Below are 24,993 nucleotides of genomic sequence, written 5' to 3' on the forward strand. Positions count from 1 at the left end.
CCATTTCCACCTCCAAGCCTTTGGACTGGCTGTGCCTGTCACCTCCACACAGTCTCTCCGGAGCCCTCACCACCCCATCCTGATTTGGACTCCTGCGAGCAGGAAGGGTTCATTTCGTGCTACATCCCATGTGGCCTCCAGCTCTAGGAGCCCTGGCCCTCTCTACAGGCGCACGCCCCTCCCACGGCTGCTCAGGGGCTGGCTCCCTGACCCAGGTGGGGACAGGGGAAGGGCCTGGCCTAACCCCCAGGCTTAGGGGGAGCTCCTTATTCTCATGGTGGCAACGGCATCGAAAGCTGTGCCAGGAGGACCCGAGCCTCTGCTGATGTCAGTCTGGCCTCTTAGCCACCGACTGCTAAAGCCCACTGGAGTCCTCCTGCTAACTCCACGTTGTGGAGGACAGACAAAGGGGTAGCCCAATGGGCCAGTCAAGTGCCCCGGAATAAAGAGCAGGACCAGCAGCCCACACTAGGCCTCAAGTATTCCCAAACACCTTTATTTGGCTGGTGCGCCTCCTGCTCCTCCCTCATCTAAGAGAGAGCTGACACCCCAGAAGGCTGAGCTCCGAGCCCCGAAAAGCAGACAACAACAAGGACAGAGTTCTCTTCCTCAGAGGAGATTATCTTCGTTTCTGGAAAATATTGCCCCGGCCCATTCCACGCCCTCTTCCTCTGGCAGCCACTGGACAAGGGAGGAAAAACCACGATAAGTCAGAGCAGCCCAGTCACTCCCTGAAGTTTGCCCCTCTCCCCAACTGGCCTCCCACCCTGGGCCTTCAGAATGGCTGCCAGCCCAACAAAGCCTGTGCCTCCAACACCAAGGCAGGCTGCCTGGCCGGCCTCCCACCCTGGGCCTCCAGAAAGGCCGTTTTCCCTCGGCCAGCCCCAGAGCCTGTGCCTCCAATCCCAAGGCAGGCTGCCTGGCTACCCACCCTGGGCCTCCAGAATGGCTGCTTTCCCTCGGCCAGCCCCAGAGCCTGTGCCTCCAATCCCAAGGCAGGCTGCCTGGCCAGCCTCCCACCCTGGGCCTCCAGAAAGGCCGTTTTCCCTTGGCCAGCCCCAGAGCCTGTGCCTCCAATCCCAAGGCAGGCTGCCTGGCTACCCACCCTGGGCCTTCAGAATGGCTGCTTTCCCTCGGCCAGCCCCAGAGCCCTGGTTCTTGTTTTTCATGCTCTTCAACATCGGGGCATTCTTCAGCATGTCTGGCAAGATCAGAAAGCGAATCTTGCTCCCTCGGATGTAAACCTGCTCTAGCTGGGCCACTCGTCCATCTCTGTATGTGACTGTGATGTTCGACATCTGCAAGGGAAACCGGGCACCATCACAGTCTCTGCCTCAACCAAGACCACTGGGGTAGCCACCAGGATCACTCCTCCTTCTTCCTGGCTCGACCCCATGGCCACAGGACAGAGGCTGATGATGGGCTTGGCAAGACAAGCATAATCACAGGGTGTGAAGATAAATACAATTAAATGAGGTGGAGGGCAGCCAGGCGTAGAGAGCCAAGCCTGGAGAAGAGAGAAATCTGACTTTGGACACTCCCTAGTTTGGTGACCCTAAACCAGTCACTTGACCCCAACTGCCCAAGCCGTACTGCACTTCTGCCTGGGAAGCAACACTCATATCGACTGTAAGCCAAGGTGCGGCTAAACCCCATCCAGGAGGCTAAACGAGGGCCCAGATTCGGAAGGGCAGTAAATCCCAATTAAGTCGGTATTCGACCGCAGAGCCAATGGCTGGCAGGCGGCCCTGGAAGTCAAGGTTTCTAAAGCTAACCTGGGCCCATGGCTGAGGATGGACTGCAGGCAGAGACCGCCAACTACTGTGACAGGAGAGAAGGGGGGACAGAGAAAGGCGTGGCCAAACTCCCAAGTCCTTGACGACAGACCAGACATGGGCAGCGAGCGGAAGCTGCGGAGGATCACTGAGGCTGGGAAACTGAGAGGAAGAGGCACCCTGGCACTGAGTGGGAAGGCAGGGACAAGCCTGCTTTGGAGGGGCCAGTCTGGCCTTCAGTCGGGGAACGGCACAGCAAACACCCCATCCTCGGCCTGTGTTCCGAGCTCCTTTTCCCCATTCCACGGCGCAGTGGTCTGAGGTGTCAAGCTTGCCCGTTTCGAAGGAAGCCTCCCCCCCCCCCCCATGGCACCGAGGCCCACCTGCGGCATCTCTGATCCATGAAGCTCCCTCCTCACCTCACACCCCGAACCCTGTAATGCTGGGGGGGGGGGGGGGTCTCCAAGTGACTCCCAAAGCCAAATCTACCCACGCTACCCTCCAAAACGCTCCGCTGGCCTCTGAAGACGCTCCTTTACAACTCCCCTATGATCCAGCCACAGGAGCCTCGAGCACTCGAACTGTTCTGTTTCCCACCGCTGCACCTTTGAACACACTGACTGCTTGCTTCCTCCACTCCTAGAACCCTTTGAATCAAGGCTCAAGGTTCAAATCCCACCTCGTCCAACAAAGGCCATTTAAAGCCAGTCTGGACGGTTCTGGGTTCGGGGAGAAGGCCCCTTCCAGTTCTCCCCTCACCTCCCAGCCCAGCCTGGCCCTGCAGCCTCTACCCGGGGGCGCCTCAGGAAGGGACCCAGGGGTGCAGCCTGTAAGTCGCAGGGAGGCCCCGGTACCTGGCAGTTCATGTTGTCCTCGGCCTCGATCAGCTTGCCCCGGTACACCTCCCCGGTGTTGGTCTCACAGGTGACGATGTGGCCCTCGGCCTCATGCAGGACCTTGATCGGGACCCCGATGGACATCCTGGGAGGAAGAAGCTGGGGGGGGCCCCACGGAGGACCATGAGCATCTCATCTCGGCTGGCCTGGGACCCCCTAGGGGTCGTCACCAGGGGGAAACCGAGTCAGAGGGGCTTGGAACCCTGAGGAACTGTGGTGGAGGCAGGACTTGAACTCGGGGTCCAACTGATTAAGAGCCCCCAAGCAGCAAACAACTCCAACCAGGAAGGCTTCCTGGAGGAAGCAGGCTTAGTTGGGCCTCCAAGGCAGGGGGACAATGAGGGTCTTGTGGGCTGTGGGGGACGAGGGTGCCAGGGCCAGCTTCCCATTGAGAAAAGCCCGGGGAAAGAGGCGGTGATAGGACCTCCTCCCTCTCTCCGGAAATGGGGGAGGGGGGAATGAGAGCGGCCCCCCCAAGCTAAATGAGCCCCGCTCCCCCCAGCTCCGGCCACATTCAGGGGGAATGGGAAGGTCCAGGAAGTGCACCCGGGGAAGCCCGGCTTGGCTCCTCCCCTTCTCGCTGGGGCCCGGGGAGTCCAAAGGAAGGCACGCTACGAGGCCCGGCCTTGAACGCCGAGCCCAGCGTCTCTAGCCCGCGCAGTCTCCCCGCCCTTTCCCCCTCCACCGGTTCCAGCCCCGCTTTGCCACTCCGGGTCACGCGGAACCCACCCCGCCAGACGGCCTCCTCACCTGCAGCCCCGGTCCCGGCTCCGGTTCCGGCCCCGGCGACACGAACGTGAGACGAGCGGCGGCAACTGAATGGCGGGCCTCGCGGTCCCAGCATGCAGCAGACCCGGAAGCGGGGTGGGCACTTCCGGAGCACGGCCCGCCCCGCAGCGGCGTCCGTCCCGAGACGGCCCTCTGGGGCGGGGCCTGGAACTTGTGCGTAAAGGGGCGGGGCCTGGGACACCACTGCGCCGTGCCTACGGCAGCGACAGCGGGCGCATGCGCCTTGTGCGGGATCGCGTCCTCCCGGGAGCGGCTGTGGCGGTGGCGGCGGTCCCGGAAAGGGGCTGAGGAGCCGACTCGGCCGGGGCTGAGGCTCGGGCGGGAGCGGATCGGGCCGGGGCCATGGCCGAGGCGCCCCCACAGCCGAAGCCCCGGCCCGTCCGCCCGCAGGCGGCATGAGGGAGGAAGCCGAGGGAGCCGGGGCCCAGCCCGGTGAGGGCCGCGGGAAGCTGGGCGTCGGGACGGCTGGGGAAACTGAGACACGGCCGCGGGGGGCGGGGACCGGAGGACCTGGGTTCAAATGCGGCCACAGGCCCTTCCCGGCTGTGTCACCCTGGACAAGTCACTTCACCCCGTTGGCGCGGGCAGACTAAACGGGTCCGGGGAGCCGAGCGGCTCTGAAATGGCCGCCCCGCCGCGCTCCTGGGGAGCAAGGGGTTCCTTTCCGGGGTCCCAGCTCTCCCTGACCGCCGGGGAGACCGACCGAGGCGCGGCCGCGGGGGGAGGGAGCCGGTCTTTTGTGGAAGCCCCTGGCCCGGCCTCCTCCGACGCTCGCTCGTGCTCTGACCCAGGCGACTTCGTGCAACTGAAAGTGCCCATCGTGCAGCAGCTGTACCACTGGGACTGCGGGCTGGCCTGCTCCAGGATGGTGCTACGGTGAGGCCCCGCCCTCGGCGGGCTGTGATTGGCGGGTCACCGCCCCCTCCCTTTAGAGGGCTACGATTGGCCCGCGGATTCGGGAGCGGGGGGCGGGGGGGCGGCCACCCACCCTTTCCCCGCCTGCCTTTGGAGTGCCGTGATTGGCCACTGGTACGCTGGAGCCCGCCCCTTTCCGGCTCAGAGCTCGGTGATTGGCCAATAACCCGGCCTGGCCCCGCCCCACCCGTAGGTACTTGAACCTTTTGGAGGACGAGGCTGCATTCGAGCAGGCCCTGCAGGAGCTCCAGCTCACGCGGAGCATCTGGACCATCGACCTGGCCTACCTGATGCGGCACTTCGGGGCCCGCCACCGCTTCTGCACGCGGACGCTGGGCGTGGACAAGGGCTACCGGCACCAGGTGGGCGGGCGTGGGGGTGGGGCTCTCGGGATGGGCGGGGCCCTGCGGACTGCCTCTGAAGGCGCCTCCCCCTCCTTCCTCCTCCTCTCCCAGTCCTTCTACCGGAGACACTTTGATGCTGAGGAGAGCCGGGTCAACCAGCTGTTCGCGCGCGCTGCCGCCTGCAAAGTGCTGGTGGAGAAGTGGTGAGGCACGGTGGGGGCCCTGCTGGTGCGCGATCGCGAACCCTCCCCGGAGGTGCTTCCTCGCCTCCTTCTCGCCTTCTTTGCAGGCAGCCCGTGGAGCCCCAATGGGGGGGGGCCTGTAAAATGGGGAGAAGCAGAGTGGGGAAGCCCCCCTCCTCCCTGCGGCCTCAGTGCTCTGAATTCCTGGAATTGTGTTCTCTAGTCTGTGGGGTTGGCAAGCCTCAGACACTTCTTAGCTGTGTGACCCTGGGCAAGTCACTTCCCTCATTTGCCTCGGTTTCTCATCTGTCAGATGAGCTGGGGGAGCAATGGCAGCCCACTCTGGGATCTTTGGCAAGCAACCCCCCACTGGATGGCAGGGAGTCGGCGGGGCAGGTGGAGGCAGCTCTGTGCCCTCTGCAGAGAGCAAGTGTCACTCTTCTCTCTTAAAGAGGGAACCAGGGGCAGCTCTGCCCTGGAAGGTGGCTGCCGGGGCTGGGCACAGCTGGGCCTCTCCCACTCTCCCATGAAACCAGGCTGCCTCTTGGAAGCTTCTTCCCGGGGTGGGCACGGAGTCCCCCTTCTGGTGGTTGCAGGGCGGGGGTCTTCAGAGGGGGCTGAGAGCTCTGTGCTCTGTGTACTTGGTGCAGCTTCTCTCCCAGGGAGCTTCCCTTTTTGCTGGAAGCCCTGGAAGGGTCCCTCAGCAGCCAGAGCTTCACTGTCGTCCTGGCAGTTTGGGGTGTGCAGGAGTGGGCACGTCGGGAGCGCTGTGGGACCCGTGGCTGTCCTCCCTGCACCCCCGTGGCTCCGCGTACGTGGCAGCAGCCTCTGTGGGCCTCTGGGTCTTCCTTCTCTGTGGCTGTTTGCCACGTCCCAAGCACGGTTGGAGCAAGTCAGAACGAGCTCTCCCTAGCCCCTGGCTCCTGCCCTGCTTAGAGCCGGAGGGCCCAGGCAGGGGCATCAGGCTGCTGTGGCCCCAGCTTCATCTGATAGGAGATCAGGGACTCTGGGCATGCTGGGCCTTTGGGGCAGAGAGACGGGAGGGAAGCGAGCATCGCATGAGAAGAAGGCAGCCTAGCTGGGGAGTGTGAGCGACGGGCTGTGTCCCTTGAGATGAGTTGAGCAGAGTGAGGCAGAGGCTGCTGGCCTCTTGGAGGGGAGCAGGGGTGAGAGCCCGAGCTGAAAGCTGATTGGAGGGCAGGGGTGGGTGCAGGAGAGATGGGAAGAGTGTGGGGTGCCTTCCATAGAGATGAAATCCATCAAGGGAGGAAAGGCCACAGACCCCAGTGCTTACGTGGCTGGACTTAGAACTAGACAGGGCGGCATCCTCTCTGAGATGCCAGCTGGGGGGAGGTTCACACAAGCGGCCGTGGATTCCTTCTCCTTATCCTGGAGGCGTTCATTGAGCCATGGGAGCGGCCCCAGGGTGCTCCCAAATGTGGTGGAGGGCCCTTTCCCAAAGAGCTTTTGTTCCTCGTGATGGTCCTTCTTTGGTAGCATGGATTGTGAAAGAAGTTTTGGCCCTGGGCCCCCATTGCAATCTGCTAGCCCAGAGGGAGAAGAAAAAGGAGAGACCCTTCGAGGGGGGGGACCCCTGGGTTAGTGGGGGAAACCCAGATGAAAATCCAGAGACTGAGAAAAAGCAGCTGGCTAGGACAAGCCGAGAGGAGAGAGGATCTAGGAGAGGGCGATGGGCAGTGTCAGGAGGTTCAGGAAAGTGACTGGAGAGAAGGCCTTGAGGCTTGGACCATGGACAACTGGAGGGAGCCGCATTGGTTGCGCTGGACAGCAGGGTCAGGAAGAGGGAGAAGAGACACAGAGTGGGACTTGGGAGCTTGAGTGGAAAGGGAAGAGCAGCAGAGGACCCCAGTTTCAAGAGGAAGCTCGGATGGCCAGAGAGGGCTTGCCGAGTATGGCGGAGATATGGACGTGTTTGTAGGCAGCAGGGGTGATCAAGGAAGTCATCTCCTAGAGAAGATGGCGGCGGGTGGGCTCAAAGGCTCATACAGATGGATTTGTCTTGGCAAGGAGAAAGGCGCCAGCCAACAAGCACCTCCTCTATGCCATGCTGGGGATACAAAGGAAGATGGACAGTCCCTGCCTTCAGGGAGCTCACACCCCAATAGGGGAGAGGCAACATACAAACAACTGTATATATATGAGGTACAGGCAGGACGAATTGGGGTTAATCCACAGAGGGATTAGGAGAGGCTTCTTGTAGAAGGTGAGATTGCAGCTAGGAAGTGAAGGAAGCCAGGAGACTGATATGAGGGGAGAAGGCAGAGAAAATGCCCACATCCAGGGATGGAGGGCCTTGTATGAGGAGACAGTGGGGTCTTGCTATTACAGAATACATGAATGGGGCCAAGAGATAGGAGGTTCTGGGTTCAAATCTGCCCTCGGACACTTCCTAGCTGTGGAACCCTGGGCAAGTCACTTAACCGAAATTGCCCGGTCCTTAGGGATATTTTGCCTTAGAATCAATACTTAATATCAATTCCAAGACAAAAGGTAAAGATTAAAAAACAATACAGGGATGGAGAAGTGAAGCAAGAGGTAAGAAACTTGGAGAGGTGGAAGGCGATAAGGCTTTGAATGCCAGACAATTTTCTATTTGATCCTAGAGGAGATGGGGAGCCACTGGAGGTTATTGAAGGTAGGGGCAGGGAGAGTGATATTGTCATTCCTGCACTTCCGGACAGTCAGTTTGGCAGCTTAGTGGAGAATGGACTGGAAGGGAGGGAGGGACTGAGATGGGCAGACAATCCTCTCCTACCCCACCCCCCAGCATCTACTGCAGTAGTCCAAGCATGAGAAGTTGAGAAAAAGTCTGCTCCAGGATAGGGGCAGTGTCAGGAGAGGAGGAGGCAGAAGTATAATGGAGAGATGCTGCAGGTAGCATGAACCAGCCTTTTAGCAGAGGTGAACTGGACAGAGGGATGGGGCTCAGGGGAAATGGACACAGGGGTGGGGAAATGGACACAGGGGTGGGGAAATGGACACGGGGGTGGGGAAATGGACACGGGGGTGGGGAAATGGACACGGGGATGGGGAAATGGACACGGGGGTGGGGAAATGGACACGGGGTGGGGAAATGGACACGGGGGTGGGGCTCAGGGGAAATGGACACAGGGGTGGGGAAATGGACACAGGGGTGGGGAAATGGACACAGGGGTGGGGAAATGGACACAGGGGTGGGGAAATGGACACGGGGGTGGGGAAATGGACACGGGGGTGGGGAAATGGACACGGGGGTGGGGAAATGGACACGGGGGTGGGGAAATGGACACGGGGTGGGGAAATGGACACGGGGGTGGGGCTCAGGGGAAATGGACACAGGGGTGGGGAAATGGACACAGGGGTGGGGAAATGGACACGGGGGTGGGGCTCAGGGGAAATGGACACAGGGGTGGGGAAATGGACCAGAGATGGCTTTGCAAATGGACAGGCTTGGAAAGAGATTGGCTCTGGGGTGGGAGACAGTGAAGGAGTCTAGGGCTACTTCCAGGAGAGGGGAGCTGCTGCGTGAAGGGGTTCTGAGGTAAATGCAGTGGGTGGGGATGTCCATAGCCCTATGTGAGTGGGTCTACTTGGAACCCCCCTCATGAGGCACTTGATGAAACTTAGCCCCTCCCGCCATGGGGGTGTTTGTCTTTGGGGTCCAGTGCTGGGAGCTGCCAAGCCAGGTCCTAATGGGCAGGGGCTGGGGCTCCCCCTCTCCAGGAGCAGCCAGGCCAAGGACGGGTCTGCCACAGCCATTCGTGCTCTTGAGGCCACGTTGTCTGTGGACGTGGCAAGGGCAAAGGAGAGGGAGCTCTGCTGCTCCCAGGCTGGTGTGCCGTTTAGAACGGTCCTCGGGACGGCGCCGGGCCTGAGTCTGGGCTTTCCCTCCTGCAGCACAGTGACGGTGCAGGCCATCCAGGAGCACCTGGCGCAGGGGCACGTGGCCATCGTCCTGGTCAACGCGGTGCTGCTGCTGTGTGACCTGTGCTCCAGCCCCGTCAAGTACTGCTGCTTCTTGCCCATTGGCCAGAAGTGCTTCTGCAGGGGCCCCGACTACCAGGGCCACTTCATCGTGCTCTGCGGGTACAACAGGGCCTCGGAGAGCATTTTCTACAACAACCCGGCCTACGCAGACCGTGAGTAGCCCATCGCTGCCCGGCGCCTGTGGGCTGGGGTGGGCGAGGGCGCCCGGGGCTCCTGACCGCTCGGCCTCTGGCCTCTGCTTCCAGGCATGTGCAGCACCAGCGTGAGCAACTTTGAGGAGGCCAGGACCAGTTATGGCACCGACGAAGACATCCTTTTTGTCTACACGGACAGCTGACCTCCTGGGCCGGGCCTGCGTCTACACGGACAGCTGTGCCGCCACCGCCGCCTCCCCTCCCCCCAGCCGCTCTGGGTACGAGGAGTTGGCGGAGCAGCTCACGCCCGGCCAGTCCTCCACTGAGGCCCCAGCACGCCCATCGACCTGGCCACGGCGGCACGAGCCTTTCTGGTGGGGCTCCCCCCGGCCCGCCCACTGCCTGGTCGCTCCTTCCTCTGCCTTGTTTCCATCAGGGAGGAGGCCCTCGGGACCTCCACTCCGCCGTGCCTGGGCTCGGGGCAGCCTCAGAGGCTCCCTGGCCCCCAATACACCCCGGAGGTCCCCCTTCGCTCCCTCCGCCCACAGGCCAGGGCCCTTTTCCACGCAGAGACCTTTTCTACATAAATCTATTTTGTTGGTAATGAGCCACCCGAGGAGCACCGCTGATCTCTATTAAAAACGCAACGCAACGGCCACCTGACGGCTCGGGCGGTGTGTGCCAGCGAGGGGGGAGGGGGAGGACCGAAGCAGCCCCGTCTGTGCGGGGGTCTCGGGGCGCACCGGGGGAGCCCACGCCGGAGCGGCCACTGCGCCTCCTCTGGGGGAAACCTGCCCTGGGCGGGTGCTCCTTCCTTCCTTCCTTCCCAGAGTTGGCGGAGACCTCATGCCTGCCACAGGACTCCACAGCCGCCCAGGCTTCTGCCCTGCCTACCCTCCCAGGGTAGGCTGCCCCCGTGTCCCAGGCCCTTCTGCCTTCCAGTCAGCCGCTGTTCCCCCATCACCTGGCTCTGCCTCAGACTGGGTGACCTTGGCTGAGTCACTGCCACGTCTGTCCCAGCACCCTCAGCTGGCCAAAGGGGATCCCACTTGCAAAGTTCTGAGCACGGCGCCCAGCTCTGCAGGGGGCTCGGAGCTCATCCCTCTTGGCCACCCCTGCCCGGCCACTGGTCAGTGTTGTCTGAGTGCAGGTGGGCCACGCTGTCCTCAGTGCCATTCCAGTGTAGATGGGCCGCACTGTCAGTAGCATTAGTGTAGATGGGCCATGCTGTCCATATCACTAGTGTAGACAGGCCACACTGTATCACTAGTGTAGACGGGCCATGCTGTCCGTATCGCTAGTGTAGACGGGCCACACTGTCAGTATCGCTAGTGTAGACAGGCCACGCTGTCCGTATATCACTAGTGTAGACGGGCCACACTGTCAATATCACTAGTGTTGATGGGCCACACTGTCAGTATCGCTAGTGTAGACGGGCCAGCTGTCGTCAGTGTCTCACACATACACACGGCACTCGTACTCCCAGACGCGTCTCGCCCAGGCCACCAGGTGCTTCCTGGGTACCCGAGGGAAGCCACCAGAACAGATGAGCGCATGAGTGATGCCCACCTCCCCGGCTGCCCCATTCATTTCTCACCCCTCGCCTGGGGCTCTGCCCTCTGCTTCTGTAGACATTTATTAAGCACCGGCTGTATACAAGAGCCCAGCTCTCTCAGAGCTCAGTAGGAGGTCGAGAGGGGGGAGGCCCGGCCGGGCCTTCTACTCCTTGACGATGTGGGGCCTGTAGTCTGGCTGGGCCGCTGCGGTCAGCTCCTCTGCATACATCCCCAGGCGCCCGGTCATCTGTAGGCAACAACACCAGCCAGCGCTCTCCCCCGGCCCCCCCAGGGATTCTGCCACCCCAGGAGAGGAGGTGCAGGGCTTTCTTTCCCTTCCGGAGGGGGTGAGGGAGAATCCCTTCATCCTGCTCTGGCCGCACCTAGGGAGGCAGGGTGGGCCGAGCCCTGGGGTCTGTGTTCAAATGGTGCCGGGGCACGTCTTCCCTTTGTGGGGCTGGGAAGGGGCTCAGTCAGGATGGCCCCATCAGTCGCCTCAATTTGCCCACCTATAAAATGGGGATGAGGATGGCCCAGTGGCCAGGCCCAAGGGCTCTGGTACACTGCAAGGTGCATACATTAGGCACCTACTGCGTGCTGCTTGTCCAGGATGCCATCTGGCTCGGTGGGTCGCAGCTGCCAGACTGAGTGGAGAGGGGCCTCCGGCCTCCACTTGGAGACTAAGGACGAGGAACTCGCTCCCTGTGGAGGCTCCATCTCTTGGCAGCTTCTGCCCATCCCCCTGCCCCCACCCTGGTCCGATCGCACTTCTGAAGCCCCTGCTCGGCATTCAAGGCCCTCCCAGCACACCTTGAAGTTCCAGATGTCCCCCGTCTGCCTGCACAGGTTCAGGTCCAGCTCTGCCACCAGCAGCCCGTCGCGGGTGCGAGACAGGCCCGGCGTCCGGCGTCCATCGGGGGCACTCACGTAGCTCGAGCCGTAGAAGTAGCCGAAATCACGGTGGGCTTCCAGGGAGAGGAGGGCATGAGTGGGCAGCGGCCAGGCGGCCCCGCCCCTTGTGTGGCTCCAAGCCCCACCTACCTGGCTTTCCGTCCCCAGATGTGAACTCTCGCGGAAAGCGCTCCTGCAGGAGAGGGCGGTGAGGGGCGGCCCCGGAGCCCTCCCTCCCTCCCTCCCTCCCTCCCTGGCGCATGCTCACCACTCCCACGCGGTTGATGGCGCAGGTGAAGCAGTGGTTGGCGATGGCGGCGTTCCGCGCCTCGATGGGCCACAGCGCCTCGCTGCGGAAGGCGGGGCTCAGGGGGCGCCGGGAGGGTGGACCCCTCGGCGCCCCGCCCCCGCCGCCCGGCCCGCCGCCCCCACCTGAGCGCGCCCACGGTGGCCGACGGGTTGAAGATGATCTCGGCCCCGTTGAGGCTGTACAGCAGCCAGTTGAGGGGGTGGTGGCGGCCGTAGCAGATGTTCACGGCGATGCGCCCGAAGGGCGTCTGGAACACGGGGTGGCCCAGGGTGCCCTCCATGTAGTAGGTGGCCTGCGGGAAGGGGGGCCGCTGAGCGCCGCCCCGCCCCGCGCCGGCGCCGCCCCGCCCCTCCCCACGCCCGCCCCCCGCTCGCCTCGTTGAAGTCCCCCACGCGGGGCACGTGGTTCTTGCGGCTCTTGCCCAGGACGGCGCCGGAGCTGGACACCACCACGGCCGTGTTCCACAGGACGTCCCCGTGGGCCTCGTCCCGCTCCAGGATGGGCGACACCACCACCAGCCCGTGCGCCCTGGCCAGCTGCGGAGGGAGGGGCGTGCCTGGTGGGCGGAGCCAAGGCCGGCCCCGCCCCCGCCCGCCCCGCCCGCCCCGCCCCGCCCCGCTAACCCTTTGGCACAGCCTGGTGGTGGGCCCGTCCTCCGCGGACTCGGCGAACTCGGTCCAGGGCAGCTTCTCCCTCGTGCAGAAAGCAAAGGGCATGGCTGGGGAGGGAGGGAGGGGCCGTCAGGGCCGCCCCTCGGAGCCCCGCCGCGCCCCGCCCCGCCCCGGACTCACTCCACGCCTCCTGGAAGCACACCACGTTGACCCCGCACTGGGCGGCCACCGCCACCATCTCCTCGATGCGCCGGTGCAGGGCGCCCACCTGCGGGCAGACGCGCGTCCGGCCGGCCGTCCGGCCCCGCCCACGCCCGCCCGCCCCCCCGCGCCTCCCCCGCCTTCCCCCACCTGCTCAGCCACAGGGGCGCACGGAGGGAGCGGCAGGCGGTTCTGCACGAGCCCCACGCGCACCAGCCGCGCCGGCCGCAGCTGCTCCTCGGCCGCCTCGAAGCCAAAGGCCGCCAGCTCGAAGTCCAGCTCCGAGGCGGCTGCCAGGGCCTCCGCCGGCAGGCTCAGCTTCCTGGGGGCAGACAGATGGACGCCCCGTCCCCCCGCTGACAGGCTGAGCCCCTCCCCCCCCGCAGCTGAGGGCTGAGCCCCGCCCCCTCCGCAGCTGAGGGCTGAGCCCCGCCCCACCCCCAACTGAGGGCTGAGCCCCGCCCCCTCCGCAGCTGAGGGCTGAGCCCCGCCCCCTTCCCCATGCCAGCTGAGGGCTGAGCCCCGCCCCCTCCGCAGCTGAGGGCTGAGCCCCGCCCCACCCCCAACTGAGGGCTGAGCCCCGCCCCCTCCGCAGCTGAGGGCTGAGCCCCGCCCCCTTCCCCATGCCAGCTGAGGGCTGAGCGCCGCCCCCTCCGCAGCTGACAGGGGCTGAGCCCCGCCCCCGTTTAGAGCTGGGCTCCTCCCCATCCCTTCAGCGGACAGTGGCTGAGCCCCTCCCCTCCGCAGCTGAGGGCTGAGCCCCGCCCCCTTCCCAGCTGAGGGCCGAGCCCGCCCCCGCCCCTGCTGAGATGGGCCTGCCCCATCCCCCTGCAGACCTTCACGCACCCCAGGGGGCCCCCCTTCCCCAGGAAACGAGGAAGACGAGAAGTGGGGGGGCTCGCGGGCACCCCCTCCCGCGGTGGGAGCCAGGCCAGTCATTTCACCTGTTTGCCGCCCTCCCAGATGGGGCGAGGCGGCAAGGTGCCCGCGCGCGCGGGCCTTCCCATCTCCAGCCTCCAGCCCTTTGCGGGGGCGCGGCCGCAGGGGCCAGGGCCCCGCTCGGGCACACACCTGGGCTCTCCCCCCAGCAGGATCCTGCGGACGTTCCGGAGCTCGTCGGGGGGCAGGTGCTCCTCCAGGCTCCTCTCCAGAGAGGGGAACTCGGGGCTCGCCATGGCGCCTGGCAGGGACGAGGGCACCCGGCGACTGGACCTTGGCCCCGGAGCTCAGGCCCAGAGCCGCCCCGCCCCCTTCGCTCGGCTGCCACGTGACCCCGGAGGGGGAGGGGGCGTCCCGGGCTGCAGGCAGGAAGGCCAGGCCGCCTAATGGGTAATTGAATCAGCTCCGCTGCCTGCCACAAATAGCCTGAGCCAAGGCAGGTCTGGCCCTCCCCGCCCCTCCCCCGCTCCGCAGCGGCGAGGGGGCGGCCCCCCAAGGAGCCGACAGCGCTGACAACAAGTTAAGTGGAAAATTGCTGCCAATTTGGGGGCGGCGGCGGCGGGGGCGGCGGCGCGTGCGCAGCCCCGCGGTACAGACGCGCAAACTGAGGCAGGCGGGCACAGACACACAGAGCCCCTTTAATAGCGCCCCCCCGAGACGCCCGGGAGCTCCAGGGCCAGCCCGGGGCCTGCCCGGCCCAGCTCGGGGGGCGGCCGGTGGCTGCGGAGGATCTTGCGGAAGGTGTGGCGGAACTCGCGGATGCGGTAGGCGTAGATGAGCGGGTTCACCACGGAGTTGGTGTGCGAGAGCACGATGGCCAGGTACATGAGCCAGGGCGGCGCGTGGGGGCACCTGTCACAGAAGAGCGTGAAGCAGTTGATGATGTGCAGCGGCAGCCAGCACACGGCGAAGAGCCCCACGATGATGGCCAGAGACTTGGCGGCGTGCACCTCCTTCTGCAGCGTGGACGCGGGCAGCCCGCCGCCGCCGCCGCCGCCCATCTGCTGGAGCTGCCGCCGCGCTGCCAGGAAGATGCGCAGGTAGATGGCCAGCATGAGCAGCAGCGGCAGCAGCACGCACGCCAAGAAGTTGTAGTAGACCATGTAGTCCATGGGGACGACGGCCTCGAAGAGGCACGGCACGCGCCCGCCGCCGCAGCCCCGCGCCTCCGAGCTGTTGCCAGCCGCGGAGGCGCAGTGGCTCCAGCCCAGCATGGGCGTCAGGCCGATGACGAAGGACAGCACCCAGCACACCGCGATGACGCCCTTGGCCCGGGCGCCCGTCACCAGCCCGTTGTACCTGTGCAGGAAGGAGCCGTGAGCCTGAGGCGGAATTCTGCCGCCATTACAGGGCGCTCAGCTCAGTTTGCTACGCCTGTAAAATGGGCATCGCGGGCTCTGGTAGGATGGGCAGCCCTTGGGGAAGGGCTGTTGTGTCAGTGCTGGAACTCTAGGGAGCCGCTGGGCTGCCTGTGGTGGCCGGCTCCCCAGCACAGCTTGTGCCACACTCACCACCCGCTTCCTCACGGGCCAGGATGAGTCACTGCCAGACAGGGCCGAGGGAGCCCGAGCAGAGCTTCCTCCCGAGGTTCTTGGGGAGCGTCAGGCCAGCCCGTGGCCCAAGGACGCACAGTGGTCCCAGCGGCCAGCCCCGGAGGGCTTGCCGCTGGCCCTCTGGTGCCCGGGCTGCGCTGGGGGCTGTGGCCTGGCTCTCGGCAGAGGCCAATGCCCCGGGGCCAGACCCACACTGGCTCCTTAAGCTGAGGGGCCCCCCAGGCCGCCCGGCGCCCCTCCCCGGGACCCTCACCTGAGCGGGATGCGGATGGCGATGTAGCGGTCGATGGCGATGGCCAGCAGGCTGAAGATGGAGCTCTGGGTGAGGACCAGCACGAAGCAGGCGATGAACAGGCAGCCGTGGAAGGCGGCGCAGAAGCCGGTGCTGATGCTGATGGCGAAGGGGATGGCCAGCAGCCCCACGGCGATGTCGGCCGCCGCCAGCGACACCACGAAGTAGTTGGTGACGTTCTGCAGGTTGGTGTTCGTGAACACGGCCCAGCACACCAGCACGTTGCCCAGGACCGCCAGCACGGCGATGGCCACCTCCACGGCGATGTAGACCACGTCCCAGGAGACCGCCATGGCGCCGGGCGTGGCTGGGGCCCCGACTCACAGCCAGGGGGGGCTCAGGGCCCATGGCCGCCGGGGGGAGGGGAGGCACAGGCTCGGGGGGGGCTCCCCTGGGCCGCAGCCCGGGGCCCAAAGGGCCAGCATCAAGGGGGAGAAGGAAGGGAGGCCCCCACGCTGCCTGGGCTCCCGGAACCTAGAAATGAGAGCCATGGGCTGGGGGCACAGCAGAGAAGCCCATCCCAGCGCGGGGTCGGGAAAGGCCAGCAAAGGGCACCCACGGCCCTCATCTGGCATCTGCCCTCAGCTCCAGGGCCTAGCTGTGGGACCTCCCTTGTGCCTGCCTCAGTTTCCTCACCTGCCAAAGGAGGCTAATTCCAGCAGGGTTGGGAGGACCAAATGAGATCCTACCCGCGGGTGCTGAGCACAGGGCCTGGCACATGGAGACAATGCCTCGGGCCCCCACGGCCTGCCATTCTCCTCTCACACCCCCTCTTGTCCCTTTGTGGCCAGGAAAGGCTTTCTCTGAAAGGCTAATTGGCACCTCCAGCTCAGTGTCAAGAGGAGGCACACCGATGGGGGCTCGCCCCCCCGCCCGCAGCATCGCCCCTAGCAACCGAGGCATGGGGAAGGGAGGGGGCGGCTGCCGAAAGCAGGAGCTTTCCAGGGCAGGTGGGTGGAGGGAGGGGGGAGGAGGCAGCTTCCTGCCCTGCTGGCTCTGTGCAGCTGTTGCCTGGCACTGCCCAGGGCTTCCAGGAGGGGGCAGGGAGTGGCCGCCCACCTGACCTCACTGCTCTGCCCTTGCCGCTGCCCCATCCCGGGGACGCCACAGCCTCAGCCTCCTCTCCTGGCACCCTGGCACTCCCCGTGATTCCCCCAGGCTGGCTGCCCTCCACAGGCAACCCCGAATGCTCCCGGACGGGCCCCACGACACAGCTCAGAGACTCTGGGCCGGGGGAAACCCCTGTGGCATCCACCCAGCCCTGCCCTCTCCATCTCACGGGGGAAACTGAGGCAGCCTGCAGCACTGTCCCCAGAAGGCTCTGCCTTTTCTTCCTGGAGCCCTGCCCACCCCCCAGAGAGGACCCCTGGTGAGCATTGCCCAGCTTGAACCCTGGCCTGCTTCTAGGGAGAGCCCAGCTCCTCCTCGTCCCTGTGCCACCCACATCAAACTTCATGGGCCTCCGTGGTCACTGAGGAGCCCAAGGAGGAACGAGCCCACCCAGTGGCCCCCAGGCACTCTGCCCAGGATGCCACCTTTCTGGGCTCTGGATTGGCCCGGCTGCCTCCTCCTCTTCCTGCCTTCGCACCCCCAAGCTGGCCCCCTCGCTCCACCACCCCTTCCCCTTCCCTGGCATCTCTGGGCTCAGAGGAGGAGCCACGAGCCCACCTCTCCGAGGAGACTGAGGCAGCCTCTTCTCCGAACGGGAAGCCGATGCTGGGGCCCAGGCTGGGGCAGGATGTGGGGGGAGGGTGGGAAAGAGACACGGAGCTGGGCCACTGGACACTTCCGGCCTGGGCGGAGGGCTGGGGATCTGCGCTTCCCAGGGGCCTCCCTCCAGCCTCTTTGGCCCCCATTCGTGGCCTGCCCTGTCTACCTCTGGTGCTGGGTGAAGGGAGGCAGAGCTGCGGTGCCTGCTGGCCTCCGCTGGGGGTCCTCTCCAGAGGGCCTCCTGCACCCGCCTGAGCCCCTTCCCACACACCAGGGCAGAAGCAAAGCACTAAGCTAGAGGGGCTGCCCTCAAGCAGGCAGCGAGGCCTCGTCCCCACTCACTCCCAGCCTGGCCCAGAGCAGCCTTCACTGGAGTCTCCAGGCCCAGCATGGCCTTCCCGAGCCGCCCTCACCCTCAGGGGCCTGCTCCAATCCTGCTCCAAGCCAACACCTTCCTTCCTCCACCAATCCCCAGCATCAGCAGGGGGAAGAAGTGGCCTGGGCAGATTGGGCAGTAAGAGCCAGCTCCGGTGTGCCAGGTGCTGGGCAAATGATCCTCTTCGGTGATCCGAATTAGATGAGCTCATCAGGAAAGAAAGGGCTGAGTGAGCTGGTGAACTATGGCAGTATGAGCACCCCCACCTCTCATCCCCGATGTAGCCTGGCACCCAGGCCTGTCAGTTTCACCTCTCTAGTCCATTTCCGCTCTAGCATCTCTGGTCAGTTTCCCCTCTAGCATCTCCAGTCTATTTCATCTCTGGTCAGTTTCCCCTCTAGCATCTCCAGTCTATTTCATCTCTGGTCAGTTTCCCCTCTGGCATCTCCAGTCTATTTCATCTCTGGTCAGTTTCCCCTCTCCAACCCCAGCGCCTCTCTTCTGACTGCCCCCACCCTGATCCAAGTCCCTCATTGCCTCCTCCCCCATTCCTGCGATAGCTGCCAAGAGGGTGGGCCTGGCTCTGGTCTCTCCCTCCAGCCATCCTTCATTGGTCTCCAAAGCCGGTGAGCCCCTCCCGCATACCTGCCATGCTCCCTCTGGCCTCCAGGATCCATGCAGCCGCCTCAGTTCTTTCCCTCCCCGTCCCGGGAGCCGGGCTCCCTCCCTCCCACCCTCCCCGAGGCCAGGGCTCTGGTCCGGCTTTCCCTCTGCCCCGAGCCCCGGCAGACGGCAGAGGTGGCCGGTGTGGCCGGAGATCCCCAAAGGCCCGGGCCAGCTCTAGAAGAGAAATCGCCCCGCCCGCAGGAGATCGGGCTCGGTCTGGGGATGCGCCGAGGGGGCCGGAAGGGGCTTTGTTCGGCGCCCGGACAGGCGCCCCCCCCCCCCCCCGCGGCCGACTTCCTGCTCCCCCTCCCCAGGGAGCGGCTGCTCACTGGGCTCTCCTGCCAGCGCTCTGGGAAGGTGGGGGGGGGGGAGCGGCGGGCCTCAGTTTCCCACTTGGGGAGTGCAGATAACGCAAGGCTGCCCGCTCTTCGCCCCGCGGCCCCTCCCGCCCCAGCGCCGCTGCCCTTAGCTCCAAGCCCCCATATGGCCGGCCTGGAGGGCCCCGACGGCGGGGGCGCGGGCAGCCTGGGGGGCGCATCCCGCCCGTCTGCCCGTCCTTCCCAGCTGTGGCGCGGGGCCCCTCCCGCACTCACCTGAGCCGGGGACCTCCGCCTCCACCGGCTGACAGCCCCCAGCGAGCCTCCACCACCACCGCTGCCGCGCCCGGAGCCGAGCCCGCGCTGCCCTCGGGCGCCCCCTGCGGACCCCGAGCCCCGGCCCCGCCCCGCCCCGCCCCGCCCCGGGCGTCCCAGAGGGTGGAGCCGCTTAGGGATCCTCCGTCAGCCCGGAGGGGAAACTGAGGCACGGGGGAGCTTTAGGTCCCGGCCGCTTAATCCCCCAGGGTGAGGTCGGACCTCCTCAAGAGCCCAGTCATTAGTTCGCTCCTTCCTTGGTTCCCAACCACCTTCCGGAGCAGGCTCCGGGGGTGAGCGCAGGGAGGCTGCTCGGAGCCGCCCCCGCGCTGCTCCCCCCACAGCCGGAGGAGGGGAGCTTAAGGAGGTGCCCCAGGGGATGCGCCGGCCCCCCTCGAGTCAACTTGCGCTCCTCTTCTTTAGCCCCATTTCACAGATGCGGGAAAATGAGGGTCTAAGGCAGGATTTGAACCAAGGTCCTCCAGCCTCCCTGTCGGGGATCTAGCCGTCCCCCCCCTCCCATCTACTCCCCCATCTCCGTAGTCACCCACTTAACCGGGAAGCATCCTCTGCCCGCCCGGGAGGAGGGGCTGAGCAGGAACAATGATGACGCTCATGCATAGTTGGTGGAGCTGGAACGGTCATGCCCACCCCGTCACACCTGCCTGATGAAGGGACAAGGCTCCAGCCCGGGCTGCCTCCATTTCCCACCCATCTCCCTCCGGGGCTCTGGACAGCACCCCAACCTGTATTTGCAGCCCTGACTTCTCCAGCCCCCTTGCTCCCCAGGGCCTGCCTCTAAGCTGCTCTGAGTTCAAAACCAGGCTGAGTGCCTTCTCCCCCTAGACCATCCCTCCCCACTCCTGACCGGGCCCTCCACCCCTCCAGGCTCTCCACAGAGCCTTCCTTCAGGGACCCACAGGACCAAGCAAAGAAACCTCAGTGTCCCTTCCTGCCCACCGTCCAGGCTGCCATGGCCACCGGGGCTCAGGGAAGGCTCTCGTCCCTGCCCCGCAGACTCTGGCCTCTCACAAGAGCCTCCATCCCCGCTCCGGGTGGCTCCTCCGACCGGCCCCATTCCCAAAATGCTCTCCTGCTTCAGCTCAGCTTCCCAGCCCCCTGCAAGTCCCGGGTGAGGTCCCAAGAAGCTGCTGCCTGCCTGTGTGAGCCGAGAGGCCCACCTGCTTCTTCCCCTTAGCCTGGAAGCCCCTTGAGGGGAGGGAAGAGCTTTTCCTTTTGGCACATAGTAGGTGCTTCAGAAATTCTTGGCTGCCATTTCTTTCCCTCCCTCCCAGCTACGGCCTCCTTCTCTGGTCTACCTCCAGGCCTGCACAGGAAGGGACTCGAGGCCTTCCCACTCCTTCCAGCCCCTACGCAGAGGTCTGCTAGGAGGGGACACCAATTGCTGGGAGGAAGTGGAGCTTCAGATGGGGGACTTGAACCCAAATCCTATGGATCCTGACTGGCTTCCCAGTGGCCCCCTTCAGCTGGGGTGCCGGGACTGGACTCCAGCCTGGAGGCTCGTTTCCTGCTCTACCGCTGATGGCGGCTGAGCCTGTTCCTTCCATGGGGGCTCACACAGGGCTGCCTGGGCTGTGGCCCTTGTTCTAGCTCTCGCCGGGCTCCGGGGGACCCCCAAGCCACCAGGGAGGGGGCAGAGGGCGGGGCGGGAGTGATTTTGTTCTTTCCATCAGCCCCCTTGCTTTTCTTTCAGTGCCTGGGGCCAGGGACCTCCCCTTCCTGCAGGGGACCTCATGCCCCGTCCCTGGGCCTGGCTGGCTCCTCTTTGGGCAAAAGCGCCCCTTCTTGGGTTTGCCCAGTTCTACTTGCGGGAGAAAAGCTGTCCTGGAGCCACGACCAGCAGAGGCCGCACAGCCTCGAAGTCTTGCCAGGCACGTCGCGAGTAAAGCAAGGGAGTCCTCTGCAGTGATGCTGCTGCACTGCTACTGTTCTGGCCAGGCGAGCCAGAACTGTGGGCAGCTGACGGTCCAGTCACAGTGCAGAGGTCTGGATGGGAAATCCATTCGTCCTACTAGAGCGAGCGATCCCGTAGGCCACGGACCGGGAGAGAGATGGGCCAGGGATTCCCCAGGCCCAAAACATGGCGGACATACAGATCCAGATCGAGCTCACTTTGTCCGTGGCAGCCGAGAACGAGAAGCCAGGCTTTGTTTGGAGTTCCCCGCTTGCCAGTAAGCTGCTTTTGGTCCCCTAATTTACTTCTAAGTGTAAATTGTTTGCCCATTCTGACCTGCTCTTATCTCTGGGTAGTGTGAGATGCTGGTCTATACCTAATTTGGGCCCTACTGTGTGAGTTCTTTGGTAACAGAAGAGCTGCTCTCACGCAATCTCTTTCTCCCTCCCTCCCTCTCTGTCTCTCTCTCCCTCCCCCTCTGTCTCCTTCTCACTGTCTCTCTGTCTCTGTCTTTCTCTCTTTCTCTATCTCTCCATCTCTCTCTTTTCCTCTCTCTCTCCCTCTCCATCTCTGTCTCTCTGTTTCTTCCTCTCTGTCTCACTACCTCTCTGTGTGTCTCTGTCTCTCCATCTCTCTCTCTCTGTCTCTCTCCCACCCCCTCTGTCTCTCTGTCTCCCTCTCTCTGTCTCTCTCTCTTTCCCTCTCTGTCTCTCTCTCTCTTTTCCTCTCTCTCCCTCCCCCTCTATCTCTGTCTCACTCTCTCTTTTCCTCTCTCTCCCTCCCCCTCTATCTCTGTCTCACTCTCTGTCTCTCTTTCTGTGTCTCTGTCTCCCTCTCTCCTCTCTGACTCTCTCTCTCTGTGTCTCCCCCTCTCCATCTCTCTCTGTCTCTCCATCTCTCTTCCTAGCTCGATAGCTCAGTGCATGGACAGTCAGTCCCAGAGACGGGCGGTCCTGGGTTCCAATGTGGCCCCAGATGAGCCCCTCCCCCATGGTGCAGCCTTTCCTGCTCTTCTGCCCTGGCACTAACATGGTACCGATTCTAGCCTGGAAGGGAAGGGCTTGAATGGAGATGGAAGAAGGGCTGCCCGCTGGCCCTCATCTCCTGCAGGGGCCAAAGCTCGGCTGAAGGGCGGCCTGAGCATGTTTGCCCCCCTCCCCCCCCCCTCCCCGCCACCTCGGGCCAAGGACAAGTCAGAGATCTCTGTGGCCTCGCTGTTCCCTCCTCACTCTTTTAACCCCTTCCCTTCCCTCTTAGAATTAATACTGTGTACTGGCTCCAAGGCAGAAGAGTGGGCAGGGCTAGGCAATGGGCATGAAGTGATTTGTCCAGGGTCACCCAGCTGGGAAGGGTGTGAGGCGAGATTGGAAGCCAGGACCTCCCATCTCTAGGCCTGGCTCTCCATGCACTAAGCTATCGAGCTGCCCGCCCCCCTGACTCGATTCAGAGATGGTGGCCTCCCGGTGGCTCCTGGAAGGCCCATTCCTCTCCCCTCTCCCTCCCGGCTTCCCCGGCTGAGACATGGCCCGGATTTGCTCCTTCCCCAGGTCACTCCCTTCCGGATTGTCTCCATGCTGCTTTCCCCTCTGGATCAGAGGTTCCAAGGGAAGGGCCCAGGAGGTGCTTGCCAAGTGTGGCCTCCTGCCAGAGGGCCAAAGAGTTGCCCAGACCTGATGCCTGCTTTCTCTCTGGCATCAACTCACTCCTGAGGCTGCTGGGGCTGGGGCGGAAGGGCCCCTCCTTCCCCAAACCGGCCGGAGTCTGGAGCCTACCCAGGGAAGGAGGAGAGGTGGTTGCTGCTCCGGAAAAGAGAGGGCCTGGAGATGCAGGGTCAGCCTCTGTTTGGGCACTGCCAGGAACGAGCAACTCACTACCTAGCTGATCCAAAAGGAACCATTCCATGGTTGGACAGTTCCAAAAGGAAGGCCCAGAGGGCACTCTTGGGACCTGGTGGCAGCCAAGGGATCAGGCTGGCCAACTCTTCACCGGTGCGGACTAAGCAAATGTATGTCGTACTAGGATTTCCTTTTACTAAACCCTTACCTTTGGTCTAGAATCAATGCTCTGTATTGGTTCTGAAGCAGAAAAGCAGTTAAGGACTAGGCGCTGGGGCTTCAGTGACTTGCCCCAGATCACCCAGTTAGGAAGCATCCAAAGTCAAATTTGAACCCAGGACCTTCTCTATCCAAACCTGGCTTCCAACCCACTGAGACTGCCAACTGCCCTCTGGTACTCTCTTTTTGCTAAATTCAATGTCAGATCTTGAATGGACATGTATTGATTTGGTTCTGAGGCATTGTGGGTAAATGGCTATAAGAACATGGAGCATTCACACACACCCTCATGCTTTATCAAACCCTTTTCAGATCTTATCTTTTCTGGTCCTCACAACAACCTTGGGGGGCAGATGCTGTTACTAGCTTCATCTAACAAATGTGGAAACTGAGATCGACATGAGTCCATTGCAAAAGCTTAACCTGTAGGCAAATGTCTGAGCCAGGTTTTGAACTTGGGTTCAGTGCCCTATAGCAGCATTTCCATCTCTAGGCTCTTTCAGCTTAGCTCAGGCTAGCACTTTGCTCTTATTACTATCCATGCATCTTCCAGAAGGGAAGACTGAGGCAGAATCACACAGAGCGGAAGTGACTGGCCTAACCCAGAGATGGGAGCGAAGAGCAGGTGGTTTGAACTCTGGGTCTGGGTTGCCTTGTGGGTCCTGGTGGGTCCCAACTGTCCCGGTTACCAGAGAGCAGGGCGGGCAGCCTGGGGAGTTCACTGGTCCCTCTGGAACTTAATCCAAGGCTTGGGTTCAGTGAGGATAGGCCTTGGAAGTGGAGGGCCCCACACCTGGAGCAAGACTTGGGGGAGGCCAAGAAGACTTGACTTTGGCGCCCAGCTGAGGACTGCTCCAGGAATCCTGCCAGTATGGCTTCAGCTTTGGTCTGGGCCTCTTGCTCTCACCCCACCTACCCTTCAGGCCAGAAGAGGCCTCCAGGTGCTCTCAAGGGGGCTGCTGGAGGAATAGACTCACCTCACCGCTGGCCTAGGTTCTGGGAACATCTATCATGGACGCGAAGGTCACAGAGAGACGTGAAGGGATGAGGTCTCCCAGGAGAAGCTCCATCGTGCCTCAGGGTGGAGACACAGGTGCTGGGAGTCACCCTTTGTCTCCCGTCTGCCCTAGCTGGCACCTTCTCACCCTGAACTGGGTGCCTGGGGAGGACGTTTTGTGTCAATGGCTCTTTCTGCACTACCTCCGTAAATGGCTCTTTCTAAAAGCTTCCTGAAATGGCTCCTGATAACCCAGAAGGTACAGGAGGGAGCACCCCTGGTCAGGACCGAATTCCAGGGCATCCGTGAATCTCCTCCAATCGCTCGGGGACTCCCTCCAATCTAACAGGGAGTGAGGGCTATGCATGTGGGCTCTGTCAGAAAGAAAAAAGAGAAGCAAAAGCTGGCCTGGGAGGGTGTTCCGGCCTTTAAGGGGACCCAGGATCCCAGGGGTGCTGCCCTCCACAGGCCTTGTGCCCACCTCCAGAGCTAGGGATCCTGTTCTGTGCTGTCTCCAGGATACCCCAGGCCTGCCCGACTTCTTGGTGTATGGACTTGGGATCTGGCCCCAGAACCAACCACAAACTAAAAAGCCAACGAAGATTTGCAGGTTCCCCACCCCATTGTAATTAATGGTTTTCTTTACGTACTTCCAAAATGGTCGCTCCATCAACAGCGTAACCCCTTGAAAATGAATTAAGCTCATCTTTTGCCAGCTGCCAGTTTGCCACGTGCTGGCATTCCTTCATGTGGCTGTCGACAGGTTTCTACTTCTTCACATCATTTTTTATTGAGTTTTAACATTCTTTTAAAAAATAAATTTGGGGTTCTACATTCTCTTCCTCTCTAGTCCTACCCCCACCCCCACTGAAAAGGCAAGCAAGGTATCAGTTAGACATGTGAAACCATGCAAAGCATATTTGCAGAGGAGCAATGTTTCAGAAGAAAATAAGGAAAATAGTTTACCAAAGGGTGCTTCCAGAGTTCACCATTCTCTCTGGAGGGGGCGAATCGTCGCCATAGACCCTTTGGAATTGTCCTGGATCGCTGTGTTGCTGAGAATGGCAAAGTGTTCCACAGTTGTTCATGATCTGATGCTGCACTGCTGGGGACAATGTTCTCCTGGTTCTGTCCCCTTCACTCTGCATCAGTTCATGCAAGTCTTCCCAGGGTTGCTGAAACTCGCCTGTGCTTCGTTTCATACAGCACCCCAGTATTCCATCACCACAGAGACTCAAGAATGGCCAGGGAGTCAATGACAATAAGTG

At 63.0% G+C, this 24,993-nt stretch overlaps 4 protein-coding genes across 6 annotated transcripts; 1 reads left to right on the forward strand and 3 right to left on the reverse strand.

Annotated features, from left to right (window-relative positions):
- Window positions 1–475: 475 nt before the first annotated feature.
- Window positions 476–3,580, reverse strand: SNRPD3 (small nuclear ribonucleoprotein D3 polypeptide). Of its 2 annotated transcripts, XM_007506663.3 has the most exons (5): window positions 3,422–3,578; window positions 2,630–2,770; window positions 1,776–1,937; window positions 1,106–1,298; window positions 476–681 (listed from the first exon to the last, which is right to left on the reverse strand). In XM_007506663.3, exons 2-5 carry the CDS (start codon window positions 2,753–2,755, stop codon window positions 620–622), a joined length of 543 nt encoding a protein of 180 aa, XP_007506725.1. In that variant the 5' UTR covers window positions 2,756–2,770; window positions 3,422–3,578; the 3' UTR covers window positions 476–619. The 2 variants fall into 2 exon arrangements, with proteins under 2 accessions (XP_007506725.1, XP_001362481.1); XM_001362444.5 differs by lacking the exon at window positions 1,776–1,937 and having other exon boundaries at window positions 3,422–3,580.
- Window positions 3,581–3,662: 82 nt separating this feature from the next.
- GUCD1 (guanylyl cyclase domain containing 1) lies at window positions 3,663–9,680 on the forward strand. Its single transcript, XM_001379327.5, has 6 exons — window positions 3,663–3,892; window positions 4,252–4,336; window positions 4,569–4,737; window positions 4,831–4,922; window positions 8,799–9,040; window positions 9,134–9,680. The coding sequence occupies exons 1-6, from the start codon at window positions 3,856–3,858 to the stop codon at window positions 9,223–9,225; spliced, it is 717 nt and encodes a 238-aa protein (XP_001379364.2). The 5' UTR covers window positions 3,663–3,855; the 3' UTR covers window positions 9,226–9,680.
- A 960-nt stretch (window positions 9,681–10,640) lies between these two features.
- Window positions 10,641–14,103, reverse strand: UPB1 (beta-ureidopropionase 1). The gene is made up of 10 exons (XM_001362364.4): window positions 13,663–14,103; window positions 12,742–12,913; window positions 12,571–12,658; window positions 12,403–12,497; window positions 12,154–12,315; window positions 11,902–12,071; window positions 11,738–11,819; window positions 11,620–11,662; window positions 11,389–11,543; window positions 10,641–10,825 (listed from the first exon to the last, which is right to left on the reverse strand). The coding sequence occupies exons 1-10, from the start codon at window positions 13,764–13,766 to the stop codon at window positions 10,742–10,744; spliced, it is 1,155 nt and encodes a 384-aa protein (XP_001362401.1). The 5' UTR covers window positions 13,767–14,103; the 3' UTR covers window positions 10,641–10,741.
- A 44-nt stretch (window positions 14,104–14,147) lies between these two features.
- ADORA2A (adenosine A2a receptor) lies at window positions 14,148–18,808 on the reverse strand. Of its 2 annotated transcripts, XM_056821163.1 has the most exons (3): window positions 18,721–18,808; window positions 15,337–15,849; window positions 14,148–14,829 (listed from the first exon to the last, which is right to left on the reverse strand). In XM_056821163.1, exons 2-3 carry the CDS (start codon window positions 15,666–15,668, stop codon window positions 14,169–14,171), a joined length of 993 nt encoding a protein of 330 aa, XP_056677141.1. In that variant the 5' UTR covers window positions 15,669–15,849; window positions 18,721–18,808; the 3' UTR covers window positions 14,148–14,168. The 2 variants fall into 2 exon arrangements, with proteins under 2 accessions (XP_056677141.1, XP_001379347.1); XM_001379310.4 differs by lacking the exon at window positions 18,721–18,808 and having other exon boundaries at window positions 15,337–18,691.
- Window positions 18,809–24,993: the final 6,185 nt, after the last annotated feature.

This window comes from Monodelphis domestica, chromosome 3 (genome assembly GCF_027887165.1).
Source record: "Monodelphis domestica isolate mMonDom1 chromosome 3, mMonDom1.pri, whole genome shotgun sequence".
In the NCBI taxonomy this organism is placed as follows: domain Eukaryota; kingdom Metazoa; phylum Chordata; class Mammalia; order Didelphimorphia; family Didelphidae; genus Monodelphis; species Monodelphis domestica.